The sequence below is a fragment of the Bos grunniens genome, chromosome 5 (genome assembly GCF_055505025.1).
Source record: "Bos grunniens cultivar Pamir isolate PY7600 chromosome 5, Bosgru_T2T1.0, whole genome shotgun sequence".
NCBI lineage: Eukaryota > Metazoa > Chordata > Mammalia > Artiodactyla > Bovidae > Bos > Bos grunniens.
In genome coordinates, this window is record NC_141169.1 from 68,532,117 (window position 1) to 68,546,924 (window position 14,808).

The 14,808-nt window shown below is 44.5% G+C and overlaps 1 protein-coding gene across 3 annotated transcripts in view; it reads right to left on the minus strand.

The window, feature by feature from the left end:
- The window catches only part of LOC147372338 (putative tetratricopeptide repeat protein 41), a 77,478-nt gene that overhangs the window by 19,985 nt on the left and 42,685 nt on the right, over positions 1-14,808 (minus strand). For all 3 annotated transcript variants that reach the window (XR_015164005.1, XR_015164006.1, XM_086401065.1), the window contains 3 exons: positions 11,770-11,941; positions 4,978-5,125; positions 3,926-4,078 (listed from right to left, as the gene is read on the minus strand). Coding sequence is in view for 1 of the 3 variants with exons in the window: in XM_086401065.1 (XP_086257191.1) it covers positions 3,926-4,078; positions 4,978-5,125; positions 11,770-11,941 (473 nt within the window). In the remaining 2 variants the exon portion in view is untranslated. The remainder of the gene's footprint in view (positions 1-3,925; positions 4,079-4,977; positions 5,126-11,769; positions 11,942-14,808) is intronic.

The following is a 14,808-nucleotide window of genomic DNA, read 5'->3' on the forward strand; positions in this document are numbered from 1 at the left end:
ACCCAGCACAGCTTAATAAATAATAAATAATAAATAATTTTTTTTTAAAGAGTGATATGATTAAATTTGCTTGTTAGAAACTTCACCTGGGTGCAAGTGAAGTAGCAGATGACAATTTATGCAGTGAGACCAGTTGGTCCAGACAAAGAATGATGAGGGTCTGAGCTAATGCAGTGGCCACAGATGTGACAGGAGACCTGCTAAGTCTTGGCATCACATGGAAGGTAGTGGGCCTGGTGCCAGGAGCCCTGACATCCTCTTGGGCAGTAGGATGACGAGGTTAGGAGCTAGAGCTCTGAAGTCAGGCGGGCTTGGCAGTGACACAGTGGTTAGGCATCAAGGCTCCTAAACCTTGGTTTTCTCATGTTCTCAATGAGGATAACAGACCTGTGGTGAGGATTAAGTGAGAAAATGTATGGAGTGTGTTTAGCATGGTGACTGATTATAATAAATATCACCCAGATGAATCATTAAGATGCTGCCCTGGGGTCTGCACTGGGTGACATGGGAGAAGATGCATTTTCTCATGGAGAGGGGGTGGATGTGTTCACTGTTGATAATGTTCACTCTGAACTGCCCTAATATGCTGGCTACCCGAAGGGAGAGGGCCAATGGATGCACATGTGTGCAGCTGATGATGGAGGTCTGAAGAGACAGAGACAAGAAGCCATCGCCTTACTGAATGCTGGCTGCAGCCCGAGGCACAGGCAAGGCTGGGGCACTGTGACTGAGACATGCAGAGTTCAAGAACTGAACCCAAGAGAACACTGCCATCTGGTCGAGAGTTGGGAAAGAAAGAGAAAACCCACAAGAGAAGCCGAGAAGGTGTCATCAGAGAAGATGGCCATGATGGAGGGTAGCTCAGAAACCAGGAGAGCACAGTTTCAGGAATGACTGATGCTGTCAAACGCTCCCAGAGCAGAGGACCCTCAAGATCAAAGTGCAAAGACACAGAACTAGGATGTTCCTGATGACATTCATAAGGATGGACAAAACAGAGCTGGGTGGAGGGAGAAGGTGAATGACATCAACAGGAAGTGAGGCAGTGGAGACACTTGTCTGTGGAGGGCACACAATGAAAAGACGGCTGCTGCTGAATGGATTCAAAGTTGAGAGACAGCAATGACATTGACTTCACTGAGAATACATCCCTGTTTCTCTTATGACCCTTTGTTCATCTTTCTCCTTCCTGGGGTATAGGAGATTACTTTTAACTCTGTGATTTGACCTCATGTATCCATCCCTACCTATCCCCACTCCCCAGGGCCCTCAGGACCCTCGGATTATTTCTGTAGGGCATGAGAGCTGTTTCAAGAGCCCCTGGCCAGCAGGAGACAGGATCTCCATATGTCTGAGAGGTGAGCTGAGTCCCACTGCAAAATATTTCCTGGTCTTAATCAATGTGGAAAATGAGGTCACCTGAGGACAACCTTCAGCAAGGAAAAAGGCTTCTCGGTAGTTTCAGAAGGTTGACCATTGACAATGACGTCTGGAAAGAAGGATACCAAGTATGGTCAGCTCCTCCAACGCAGAGGCCACGCGCGTGGAACAGCAGCAGGGTTCAGGGTCCCGTGAGTCACGAGCCGCCAGCCCTGGATTTGAGATGGGGCAGCCCAGGCCTAGCGATGACTCAGTCAGTATGCTACGTGTTTAGATTTCTCTTTTACGAGGCAATGGTTCTACTGTCAAGCCTTTTGCTTCTCTAAAGAAAGGCCTGTTCTCTACTCGCAGTCCTGGTCTTAAGAGGAACAAAAGGAGGTTTATGTGGTGTCAAGTGCCTCAAAAATTCCCTGCTGGGGAGCAAAATAATAATACTAAGAACTCAATTTATCAACTCTTTCAGTGTGCCAGGCATTCTGCTCAGCACTTCACACAGAGGATCTCTCAGTTCTCAGCATCGTTCTGCGAGGAAGAGACTGTCACTGCTCTCATTTAACCAACAAGGAGATGAATGAGACACCAACACGTTAAGTATGTGCCCAGGTTCTCACTGTTACCAGGCGGTAGAAACAAAATTTGAACCCAGGCAACTGAACCCCAGAGCCCAACATTTCAGCACTGCTATAGAGCACTGGTAACGACTCTTAGAAGCACCTTTATTGGAGCTAGTCTTTTTTTGTTGTTTATTGGAGGATAATTGCTTTACAATGTTGTGTTAGTTTCTGCTGACAAGAAAGTGAATCAGTTATGTGTATACATCTCTCCCCTCCCCCATGAGCCTCCCCACCCCTCACCCCAATTCTCTCCTTTTAGGTCATCACAGAGCACTGAGCCAGCTTGCTGGGCTGTCCAGCATTTTCCCATTAGGGACTACTCTTTGAAAGGTAAATACTCTTGGAAAGGGCTTCCCAGGTGGCTCACTGGTAAAGAATCCACCTGCCAATGCAGGAGATGTAGGAGACACAAAATCCCTGGGTCAGGAAGATCCCCTGGAGGAGGGAATGGCTACTCACTCTAGTATTCTTGCCTGGGAAATCCCATGGACAAAGGAACCTGGCAGGCTGCAGTCCATAGGGTCGCAGACAGTCAGACACTATTGAGCATTCACACCACTCTTGGAAAGGGTTAATAGTGATCTGCAGTTCAATGCCAGAGATGACTCATGTCATATTCTTCTTGGGAGCAAAAGCCAGAAGAGGTCCTCTCCCTGGTGTAAGTAACATGCTCTCCAGGATGGCAGACAGCGGAAAGTGAAAGGCAAGGCAGGGAATAGGGAGGAGAGGGAGAGGCTGCAAAAGCAAAACCTCAAAACTTTATAATTTCACTTAGAGCATCCCTGACCCTTCAGTCAGCTCACCTGTGTGTGAAACGGTGCAGGCCAGGCCGAAGGAAGGGTGTGATGGACTCTCTGTGCACTCACAGAGAACCTTCGCTCACACCAGCCTGTCAAAGGAAGACGTGGTCTTGCCTGGCAGGTCCTAACAGGAATTGGACCCTGAGGGTGATAGCTACAACCTGCTTTAAAACACAGGTGCTGACAGTCTCCTGACCAAACTCTACGCAGGCTCTCCTGAGCAGTTCCCAACTGGACCTCAACTTCTGGGCTTCTGTGTTCATCTCTGCCTTGTCCGGCTTCAGCGAGGATCCTGCTCAGTCAGGTCAGCCCTGCTTGATATCTGATTACCGTCCTTCTCCGATTCCTCACCCTCACTGTCCCACAGTGACCTCTGCTCCCCCCGACCTGCCTTAGCAAGAATCCTGTTAGATCAGTTTACCCAGAGTCTACCCCCACCCCGCCCTTCATGTCTCCTCTTAGTAACTGTCCATCCACTATGGATCACCCCCCTCCTCCACCCAATCCTTCTTGATTCAGAGCTGAGTCCTGTCTGTCTCAACTGCAGAACCCCACTTCGGGGGTCCATATGCCTCTCATGAAAGGTCTGAATAAAGGCTGCCCTACCTTTCTTTAACAAGTTCTATGAATACAGCTTTAGCAGTGCCTTGTGTGGGGAGCTGAGGAAAGCCCCACACATGGCAAGAGAGCAAGAGGTCTTCCCCAGCGAGGAGGGGTATCAGGACAGCGCAGCCTGAGACAGCAGCAGGCTCTTGCACAAAACAGACCAGCAGGCATGATGCTACAGACCCACACTCCACAGAGGCCTCAAGCACAACCCCTTTCCTCACAAGACCCAGGAGTGATACTGGGAGTGTGACCCCGTACTCCTTTTTACTTTTCCTCCTGCCAAAACCTCTACATGGTTTGTGAGCTAAGAGTGCCTTTCAAATTCATGATGCTCAGTGTCCTAACAAATAGATCAGGGCGAAATCTCAGGCCTGGTGAGTCTCTCATTTTCTGGACAAGGCTGGAGCCAAAGAAGTGAGATACCCCTATGAGTGAGTACAGATCTCCCTGCCAAACGTGGGCTTTTTTTAGGGGGGCGGGGGGAAGGAGACACATGACTTGAAACATTTCATAAAAACTTACCTTTCACTGTGTCTCAGTGGGAAAAACAGTAAATCTGCTAAAAATTCCATAATTTCTCCGACTAGGATGCTTTTCTCACCAAACAAATTTCTCCTGATATTTAAGCATTCCTGAAGTTTCATTTTTGCAAGACAAGCGTTTCCAGCAGCAAATCTGAAAACAAAATGCACACGTGTGTGACTTACCGGGCACGATACATGTTGGCTACCTTTGTTGTGCTTCCAAAACCAAATCTCATAAACGTCCTTTGTATTCAAGACACAAAACAGCACAATAGTTTGTATCAGCAGAGATTTGAGGCTTTCAAAGTGATTGATAAGATGTGCATACATCATGAGACACTGGGACACTATTTTCCTCCTTCCTCTCAAGCCTCTCTTCCACCACCACCCCAATCCCATCAGTCTAGGTCATCACAGAGCACCGAGCTGAGCTCCCTGTGCAAAACTGCAGGTTCCCACTAGCTATCTATTTCACACCTGCTAGTGTATACATATATGAATGCACTCTCTCGACTCATCCCACCCTCTCCTTCCCGAACTGTGTCCACAAGTCCATTCTCCACATCTGCATCTCCACTGCTGCCCTGCAAACAGGTTCCTCTCTACCATCTTCCAGATCCCATATATGTGCATTAACATTCAATATTTGGTTTTTCTCTTTCTGACTTACTCCACTTTGTATGACAGACTCTAGGTTCATCCACATCTCTACTATTGACCTTTAGGGTTGGACAGTTTGTTGTGGAGGGTCCTGTGCAGTGTATAATGTTTAGTAGCATTCCTGGCCTGTACCCGCTAGCTGCCAGGAGCAATGCCCCCAGTCATGACAAGCTAACATGTCTCCAGACCTTTGCCAAAGGTTCCAGGGGGAAAAAATTGCCCATGGTTGAGAATACTGAACCCGAGGATAGAAATGCTAAAATTCAGCCTTTCTTAACCCAGTCAGTCAGGTGGGACATGGATGGGCAAGTATGGATTAAGTAGATTAATTGTAACAATAACAGCTAGTACAGAAAACTAAGACAGTTTTCAAGAAAAACACATGCTTACGTTAGAACACCTTCAGTGTATTTCATGGTGGCCTGGTCGCAGGGATTGCTGTCCAGTAAGCTGGAAATTTCGGTAGCACATTGCAAAATATGGTTTTCTTTTAAGTACTCCTCAGATGCTGACTTTGCCAGGTTGTTCAGTACTCTGCCTGCAGGGAATAAATTTTGGCAAAGAAGATGATGCTCCAGGCTTTTTCCTACAGAAGAGTTAAGATGTCACTAGGCAGAGCATTTGGTAGCATTTCTTCATCGCTGCCAATAGTTGGGTTTTTTTCTTAATAAATCAATTACTGATCTACATTGCACAGGACTTGGTTTTCAAGTAACAAATTTTGTATGTGGGCAGCAGTTATGGGGCCAAGGAACAAAGACAATAGATTGAAACCGAATTAGAGTCTATTTTACAAATGAACAGGTCAGAAATAGAGAATATGGATGTGGTAAGACCAACTATCATCGTGGTAACTGAGTTCTACAAAAGGCAGCTGGTACAGGCTTGAATAAGGAACAACAAAACATTACAGCCTTATGACAGAAACACATGAATAAGCCCCATAAACCTAATTAATAAATAATGTGCTGTACCTAGATACACATCAAATGTACCCTTTGCAAAGGCCTAAGATTTTGCTAGTTATTTTGAGTTAGATATGCTAACAATAAGAGACTTCTAAAAAGTAGAAGGTTTTATGGTTTTCCAAAGTGGAAATGAAAGTCACTCAGTCATGTCCAACTCTTTGTGACCCCATGAACTATACAGTCCATGGAATTCTCCAGGCTAGAATACTGGAGTGGGCCGCCATTCACTTCTCCAGGCAATCTTCCCAACCCAGAGATCAAATCCAGGTGTCCCACATTGCATGCAGATTCTTTACCAGCTGAGCCACCAGGGAAGTCCACGGTTTTCCAAGCCACACTCTGTAATACTGAAGTGAAGTCGCTCAATCATGTCCGACTCTGCGACCCCATGGACTGTAGCCTACCAGGCTCCTCCATCCATGGAATTTTCCAGGCAAGAGTACTGGAGTGGGTTGCCATTTCCTTCTCCAGGCCACCTTCCCGACCCAGGGATCGAACCCGGGTCTCCCACACTGCAGATAGATGCTTTACCGCTTAACCATCTGAGCCACCAGGGAAGCCCACACTCTATTATGCAAAGAGATAAAACTATAATTATGCTTCCAGAAGGTGTTATTAGGGCATTGCTAGCAGTAAACAAGGCAGATTTAACTCCCTATACTATGGAATTCAGCTTTAACTATAAAAGATTACCATTAAATTATCAAAAAAGCTTCCCATCATCAATAGCACTCCATTCGTTGCCCAACTGGCTCTAGGAGGCCAGTCCCAGAACCCACAGAAGTATCCCTGGTGAAAGGTTGTTGTTGAATCACGCGAATACACCAGGATTCTTGGCCCCCGGAGGAGAAGAATTCAATCCGGGGCCAGAGACGAGGCTTGATCGCTCAGAGCTTTTGTGTAATAAAGTTTTATTAAAGTATAAAGGAGATAGAGAAAGCTTCTGACATAGGCATCAGAAGGGGGCAGAAAGAGTACCCACTTACTAGTGTTAACAATGAAGTTATATAATCCAAAGAATATCTGGAGGTTGTAAAGACCTCATCAGACCTACTCCCATAATTTACATTTTAAGATAACACGGTCCTCAGGCAAGATACATCCTTGTAAAGACCAGGTCTACTCCCATAATTAACATTTTAAGATAACAGAAGGTTGAATCCAAAGACTGTCCTTAGGCAGGATACATTATTGTTATACAATCCTAAGGAATGTGGAGAAAGAAAAAAAGTTTGTCCTTTCTTCCTCCTTGAGAATTCCAGACCCCTCTCTCCTTGGGGACCCCTAGATTTCCTATCAACCTGCCTAGGAAATGACTCTCTCACTGGTTTCCACATGGCTTTCCTCCGCTCACCAAGGTCCCAGCATGCCTGAAACCAGGCCTGCCTGCATTAGGATGATGACTTAGAAGCCAGCCTCTACATGTGGAGCATTAGAGCTTTATAAAGGCCAACACTAGAAGAGATTCTGCGCAGCAATGAGTTGTGCAGACAGGTCTTAGGGCCAGATAGGCCCAGATAAGTAGTCAGATAGGCCTCTCAGACTCCTGGCACCAGAGGTGCCAGCGCTGGGAGCTGACGTACTTTATTTCATCTCTCTGACCTTCAGTTTCCTCATCTGTGAAATGGGAGTAACTGTGTGTGTGTGTGTATATATATATATATATATATATATATATATATATATATCACAGGAGGTATACCAGAAGACAAAAGAGATCATCAACATGAAGTGCTTTGTGCTTGGTAAGCACGAAACGAATGTTAACTATTACTGTCAAGGTGGATTTACAGGTGAAATGCAGAGAGGGTAAGTAACTTTCCCAAGGTGACCTTAAATCTTACATCAGACTGTGAAGACATCTGCAATTCTCCACGCCAACCCGTACCCAACTCTCCCCTTGGCAATGCCACCCTGCACCTCCTCCCATGAGGAGGTCAGAGTCTCTTTCTTGGCCCCAGACTGAAGCCTGGCGACTTGCTGTGACCAACCACATGCAGAGTAAAAGGGTGCTGTCCCAGTTCTCAGTTGAGGCGTAAACATGTGCTCTCACTCTTGGAATTCTGCGGGCCCCCAGGGGAGCAGGACTGGGCTATTTCCTGAACGATGAGCAGTTCGTGCCCAGAACCCTGTTGCCACCAGACATCAGGGTGAGGTGTTCTGAGAGTTGGAGCCCACTGGCCCTGCCAGCTGGGTTGCAGAAGCTTGCATGAGCCCAGCCCGGACGAAGGGGATCCGCTTGGTGGCCCATACACACGGGCAACAACAAGCGGTTGTTGGTTTTTGACCTGTTGAGTTTCAGGGTGGTTTGCTATACAACAGAAGCTAATTGACATAGCTATTTAAACACGACATAAGTCTAGAGTCCTTATTCCTTGTCTGATTGTAAACCTTTCCCAGCATCAGAGTCTTTTCAAATGAGTCAGCTCTTCGCATCAGGTGGCCAAAGTATTGGAGTTTCAGCTTCAACATCAATCCTTCCAATGAACACTCAGGACTGATCTCCTTTAGGATGGACTGGTTGGATCTCCTTGCAGTCCAAGGGACTCTTAAGACTCTTCTCCAACACCACAGTTCAAAAGCATCAATTCTTGCCTCCTTTGTCAAAGATAAGGTGTCCATATGTGCGTGGATTTATCTCTGGGCTTTCTATTTTGTTCCATTGATCAATATTTCTGTCTTTTTGCCAGTACCATACTGTCTTGATAACTGTGGCTTTGTAATAGAGCCTGAATATACAATGGATTAAAGACAATCTCTTTAACAAGTGGTGCTGGGAAAACTGGTCAACCACTTGTAAAAGAATGAAACTAGAACACTTTCTAACACTATACACAAATGGATTAAAGATCTCAACGTAAGACCAGAAACTATAAAACTCCTAGAGGAGAACATAGGCAAAACACTCTTCGACATACATCACAGCAGGATCCTCTATGACCCACCTCCCAGAATATTGGAAATACAAACAAAAATAAACAAATGGGACCTAATTAAAATTAAAAGCTTCTGCACAACAAAGGAAACTATTAGTAAGGTGAAAAGGCAGCCTTCAGAATGGGAGAAAATAATAGCAAATGAAGCAACTGACAAACAACTAATCTCAAAAATATACAAGCAACTCCTACAGCTCAACTCCAGAAAAATAAATGACCCAATCAAAAAATGGGCCAAAGAACTAAATAGACATTTCTCCAAAGAAGACATACAGATGGCTAACAAACACATGAAAAGATGCTCAACATCACCCATTATCAGAGAAATGCAAATCAAAACCACTATGAGGTACCATTTCACGCCAGTCAGAATGGCTGTGATCCAAAAGTCTACAAGCAATAAATGCTGGAGAGGGTGTGGAGAAAAGGGAATTCTCTTACACTGTTGGTGGGAATGCAAATTAGTACAGCCACTATGAAGAACAGTGTGGAGATTCCTTAAAAAACTGGAAATAGAACTGCCTTATGATCCAGCAATCCCACTGCTGGGCATACACACTGAGGAAACCAGAAGGGAAAGACACACGTGTACCCCAATGTTCATCGCAGCACTGTTTATAATAGCCAGGACATGGAAGCAACCTAGATGCCCATCAGCAGATGAATGGATAAGAAAGCTGTGGTACATATACACAATGGAGTATTACTCAGCCATTAAAAAGAATACATTTGAATCAGTTCTAATGAGGTGGATGAAACTGGAACCTATGATAGAGTGAAGTAAGCCAGAAAGAAAAACACCAATACAGTATACTAACACATATATATGGAATTTAGAAAGATGGTAACAATAACCCTGTGTACGAGACAGCAAAAGAGACACTGATGTATAGATCAGTCTTATGGACTCTGTTGGAGAGGGAGAGGGTGGGGAGATTTTGGAGAATGGCATTGAAACATGTAGAATATCATATATGAAACGAGTTGCCAGTCCAGGTTCGATGCACGATACTGGATGCTTGGGGCTGGTGCACTGGGATGACCCAGAGGGAGGGTATGGGGAGGGAGGAGGGAGGAGGGTTCAGGATGGGGAACACAGGTATACCTGTGGTGGATTCATTTCGATATTTGGCAAAACTAATACAATATTGTAAAGTTTAAAAAAAAAAAAAAAGCATCAATTCTTTGGCGCTCAGCTTTCTTTATAGTCCAACTCTCACATACATACATGACTATTGGAAAAACCATAGCTTTGACTAGATGGACCTTTGTTGGCAAAGTAATATCTCTACTTTTTAATATGCTGTCTAGGTTGGTCATAACTTTCCTTCCAAGGAGTAAGCATCTTTTAATGTCATGGCTGCAGTCACCATCTGTAGTGATTTTGGAGCCCAAATAAATAAAGTCTGACACTGTTTCCCCATCTATTTGCCATGAAGTGATGGGACCGGGTCCCATGATCTTAGTTTTCTGAATATTGAGATTTAAGCAAACTTTTTCACTCTCCTCCTTCACTTTCATCATGACGCTCTTTGGTTCTTCTTCACTTTCTGCCATAAGGGTGGTGTCATCTGCATATCTGACGTTATTGATATTTTTCCCAGCAATCTTGATTCCAGCTTGTGCTTCTTCCAGTCCAACATTTCTCATGATGTACTCTGCAATAAAGTTAAATAAGCAGGGTGACAATATACAGCCTTGATGTACTCCTTTTCCTATTTGGAACCAGTCTGTTGTTCCATGTCCAGTTCTAACTGTTGCTTCCTGACCTGCATATAGGTTTCTCAAGAGGCAGGTCAAGTGGTCTGGTATTCCCATCTCTTTCAGAATTTTCCACAATTCGTTGTGACCCACACAGTCAAAGGCTTTGGCATAGTCAATAAAGCATAAATAGATGTTTTTCTGGAACTCTCTTGCTTTTTCGATGATCCAGCGGATGTTGGCAATTTGATCTCTGGTTCCTCTGCCTTTTCTAAATCCAGCTGGAACATCTTGAAGTTCATGGTTCACATATTGCTGAAGCCTGGCTTGGAGACTTTTGAGCATTACTTTGCTAGCGTGTGCGATGAGTACAATTGCGGTAGTTTGAGCATTCTTTGGCATTGCCTTTCTTTGGGATTGGAATGAAAATGGACCTTTCCCAGTCCTGTGGCCACTGCTGAGTTTTCCAAATTTGCTGGCATATTGAGTGCAGCACTTTCACAGCATTATCTTTTAGGATTTGAAATAGCTCAACTGGAATTCCATCACCTCCACTAGCTTTGTTCGTATTGATACTTCCTAAGGCTCACTTGACATCGCATTCCAGGATGTCTGGCTCTAGGTGAGTGATCACAGCATCGTGATTATCTGGGTCGTGAAAATCTTTTTTGTACAGTTCTATGTATTCTCACCTCCTCTTTTTAATATCTTCTGCTTCTGTTGGGCCCATACCGTTTCTGTCCTTTATGGAGCCCATCTTTGCGTGAAATGTTCCCTTGGTATCTCTAATTTTCTTGAAGAGATCTCTAGTCTTTCCCATTCTATTGTTTTCCTCTATTTCTTTGCACTGATCATTGAGGAAAACTTCTTATCTCTCCTTGCTATTCTTTGGAACTCTGCATTCAAATGGGTATATCTTTTCTTTTCTCCTTTGTTTTTCACTTCTCTTCTTTTCACAGCTATTTGTAAGGCCTCCTCAGACAGCCATTTTGCTTTTTTGCATTTCTTTTTCTTGGGGATGGTCTTGATCCCTGTCTCCTGTACAATGTCACGAACCTCCGTCCATAGTTCATCAGGCACTCTGTCTATCAGATTTAGTCCCTTAAATCTATTTCCCACTTCCACTGCGTAATCATAAGGGATTTGATTTAGGTCATACCTGAATGGTGTAGTGGTTTTCCCTACTTTCTTCAATTTAAGTCTGAGAGTCAAAATATAAAAACAAACTTAACAAGTAAATAAAAGCATAGAGCCTAAAAATAAAAATAATAGATAAATTAAATAAGAGCAAAAGGACAGTAAGTGGAGAGGTGGGATGTGAACACAGAAAGGCTGGCTTCACAGCCAGTGGTCCCCTTAGTGCTCAAAGCAGTATGAGGTGTGTCACAACAGCCTCCCACATGCCAAAAGGATGGTCTGTCAAAGGAGGAGTGCTCAGGGTCAACCCTCACATGCCCACCAAAAAATCAAGCAAACACAGCTCGCATGCCCGGTTCCCTGTCTTCATGGTTTGTAAGAGCCCAGGAGTCTGACTCTGAACCAGAAGAAGTGATGCCCTCTCCATGTGCCCACCCTACCTTTTTGCTTCACCAAGTCCTGGTTGTCTTTTAAATTTCTGGATGAAAATTCCAGCAGGTTGAACCACGCTTTCTGGAAATACTGGAAGCCTTCCTGAGTCATCCCTACTTCCAGACAGAGCTCCCCAATAGCATTCTGTACTCTGGGAAGCATTTTGGTCATGGACTGACTCTACACACAAGGAAAGAGAACACACTCGTGAGGGGACACAGCATTAGACCAGGCACAGCCACCAGATACCTGCCGGAGAAAGCTCATTGCATAGTGAATTCGCAAAAGATGGCACACTTCACAGCAGGTCTCGGGGAATTATAAATACTTACGGAGTGATTATTACAGTGACACATTTATGGGGAGACACTGCAAACCAAAACTAAGCTTTGGAACATGTTTTCACAAGTTGTTAGTTAATGGTAATTTTTTTTGAAGGTGAGAATAACATGGTGATGTCTCACATCTATTAAAGCTCACGGAGGAGGTGTTATCTAAAATTCAATCGAACACCTAAAATCACCATCTGCATGACTCTTGAATTCAATTGTGACCAGAGATCTGCTAACTTTATAGGGTTTTGTTTGGTTTGGGTTTTTTTGTTTATGTTTTTGGGTTTTGTTTTTTTTTTTTTTTGGCTGAATTGGCTCTTAGTTGCAGCATGTAGAGTCTTGCGTTGCAGCACACGGACTCTCTAGTTGTGGTGCATGGTCTTAGTTGCTCTGGGCAAGTGGAATCTTACTTTCTTGACCAGGGATCAAACCCACATACCCTGCATTGCAAGGCAGATTCTTAACCCCTGGACCACTAGGGAAGTCCCTGCTAACTTCATGTTTGATACATTTTTGCTTAAAGACATGAACTTCAATTCTCCTTCCTGGTTTAGCATGTTTATTTCAGGGATACTTAAATTTCATTACCGTAAATCAAACCTCTATCAAAACCTTATCAATACATAAGAATACACTGCTGCTGCTGCTGCTGCTAAGTCACATCAGTCGTGTCCGACTCTGTGCGACCCCATAGACAGCAGCCCACCAGGCTCCCCCGTCCCTGGGATTCTCCAGGCAAGAACACTGGAGTGGGTTGCCATTTCCTTCTCCAATGCAGGAAAGTGAAAAGTGAAAGTGAAGTCGCTCAGTCGTGTCCAACCCTTAGCATGGACCGCAGCCCACCAGGATCCTCTGTCCATGAGATTTTCCAGGCAAGAGTACTGGAGCGGGGTGCCATTGCCTTCTCTTAAGAATACACTAGTTGGTTATAATCTTTTTTAGAGCTAGTGATGAGTTATCTTATTATTAATATCTCATTTCAGAAGACTTTATATTAACAAGAGTATCTGTGAATATGTTTGGCAATTAATAGGTCCTATTCAAATAGACAGCAGTAGCATTATCAATGGTTATGTAATACTTCATGCTGTACTGAAATGTACTCACTGACTGAGCCTGTCTCCATCATGGGAATTCTTTCTGCTCTCCTGTACCAATTGAAAGTTACCTTCTGCGGCTTAACCCAGAGCTTTCCAGTAAGTGTCCTTCAAACAGGTTACACCTACTCTGAAATACTGACCTCAGTCCTGAAGGCAGCTGTGAGTGGTGTGGAGTCCCTGGGCACATAGACCTGTAGTCTTTTACATTCCCTCATGGGTATCTTTCAAAGTGCCCCCCTTCTCAGCAGCCATCCTAGATCTCAGCCCTAATGTTCACACTGTCCATCCTCCACTTTAAGATGGCCTGCATGCTGACTTTACTGAGATCAAGACTACTCTGAAAGATTGCCCTCAGATATTGATTAAGATTATGACTGGGTACAAGTAACAGAAAACCCATATTAACAGTGGCTTGATTTCTCTCTAATGCAACCATCAGGAAGTGGATGACACACCATAATGTCAGAGACATGGTTTCTCTTATCTCACTGTTTGACCTTGCCTGACCTCCATTCCCAAGGATGCCTCTTGGTCTAAAATGGCTGCTCCATCTCCAGCCATCACATCCACAATCCAAACAGCAGCAAGGAGAAAAGAGGAAAGGAAAGCCACACCCTTCACTTCATGGAAACTTCTCAGAAGTTATCCTCAGCACCTCGATTTAAATCCCATCAGCCAAAACTTAGGTAGGTACTCATATCTTGCTTCAACGGATGATAGAAAATGTAGTCTTCTTTCCCGTCATTTGATGAGGAGGGTTGGGACATAACTTACTATGAAAGGGGGGCCAGATATTGGGAAATTACAGTCTCTGGTATACCTCACTTCCCTTTTCTTTTCAATTTAAAATTAGCAGTGCTTTCACCCATTTTCTTCCTTCCTGTCTATTCCAGAGGAAGAGATACCCAACCTCCTTACCAAGGGCCTGCTCCTTCCCTAGCTCTTGGGAGTCAAGTCCTCCTCACCATGTCCCCACCAGCATCTCCAGTCCACCCCTCTCTCTGGGTCATTTCCTGCTCCACACAAATACATATCAAACCTAACCTGATCAAACCTAACCTGAACCTGGTAATATCCTGATTGTTCATCTTTTACCTTTTACTGACACTTCTCAAATGGGTATCAATACATGCACATTCCCATTTCATTACCACACATTCACCTCTTAAGCTCTGCAGAATGGTTCTTCCCACCACACCCCCCTTCTATCTCAGGGGTTACCACTGACCTTCAATCACCAGGCCCAGGGTCCTTCTTTCAGTCCTCATTTATCCAGACCTCTAAGCAGCAACTGATGCTATCAGCCACTCCCTCTTTGATTTGGGGGAACAAGGCTGTCCTGATTCTCTTCCAATATCTCACTCCTGTACAGGTTCTTTCCCTTTCCTCCTTTTAAGGGTAAGTAATTTCCCAGTAACCAGTTCCTACTGTCAATCAGAGATCCTGTTTCCTCCCGTGGTTTCAGCATCCACATGTATGTAGACATCTCTCCAGTCTCTTTCCAGATTTCCAATCCTGCATTTCCCAGCTGGCTTGACACTCCACCTGGATATCTTTCCTGAACTGCAGACTCAGCAGTGTAAATTTTAAAAATTCATCATCGTCCCTCCAAAAC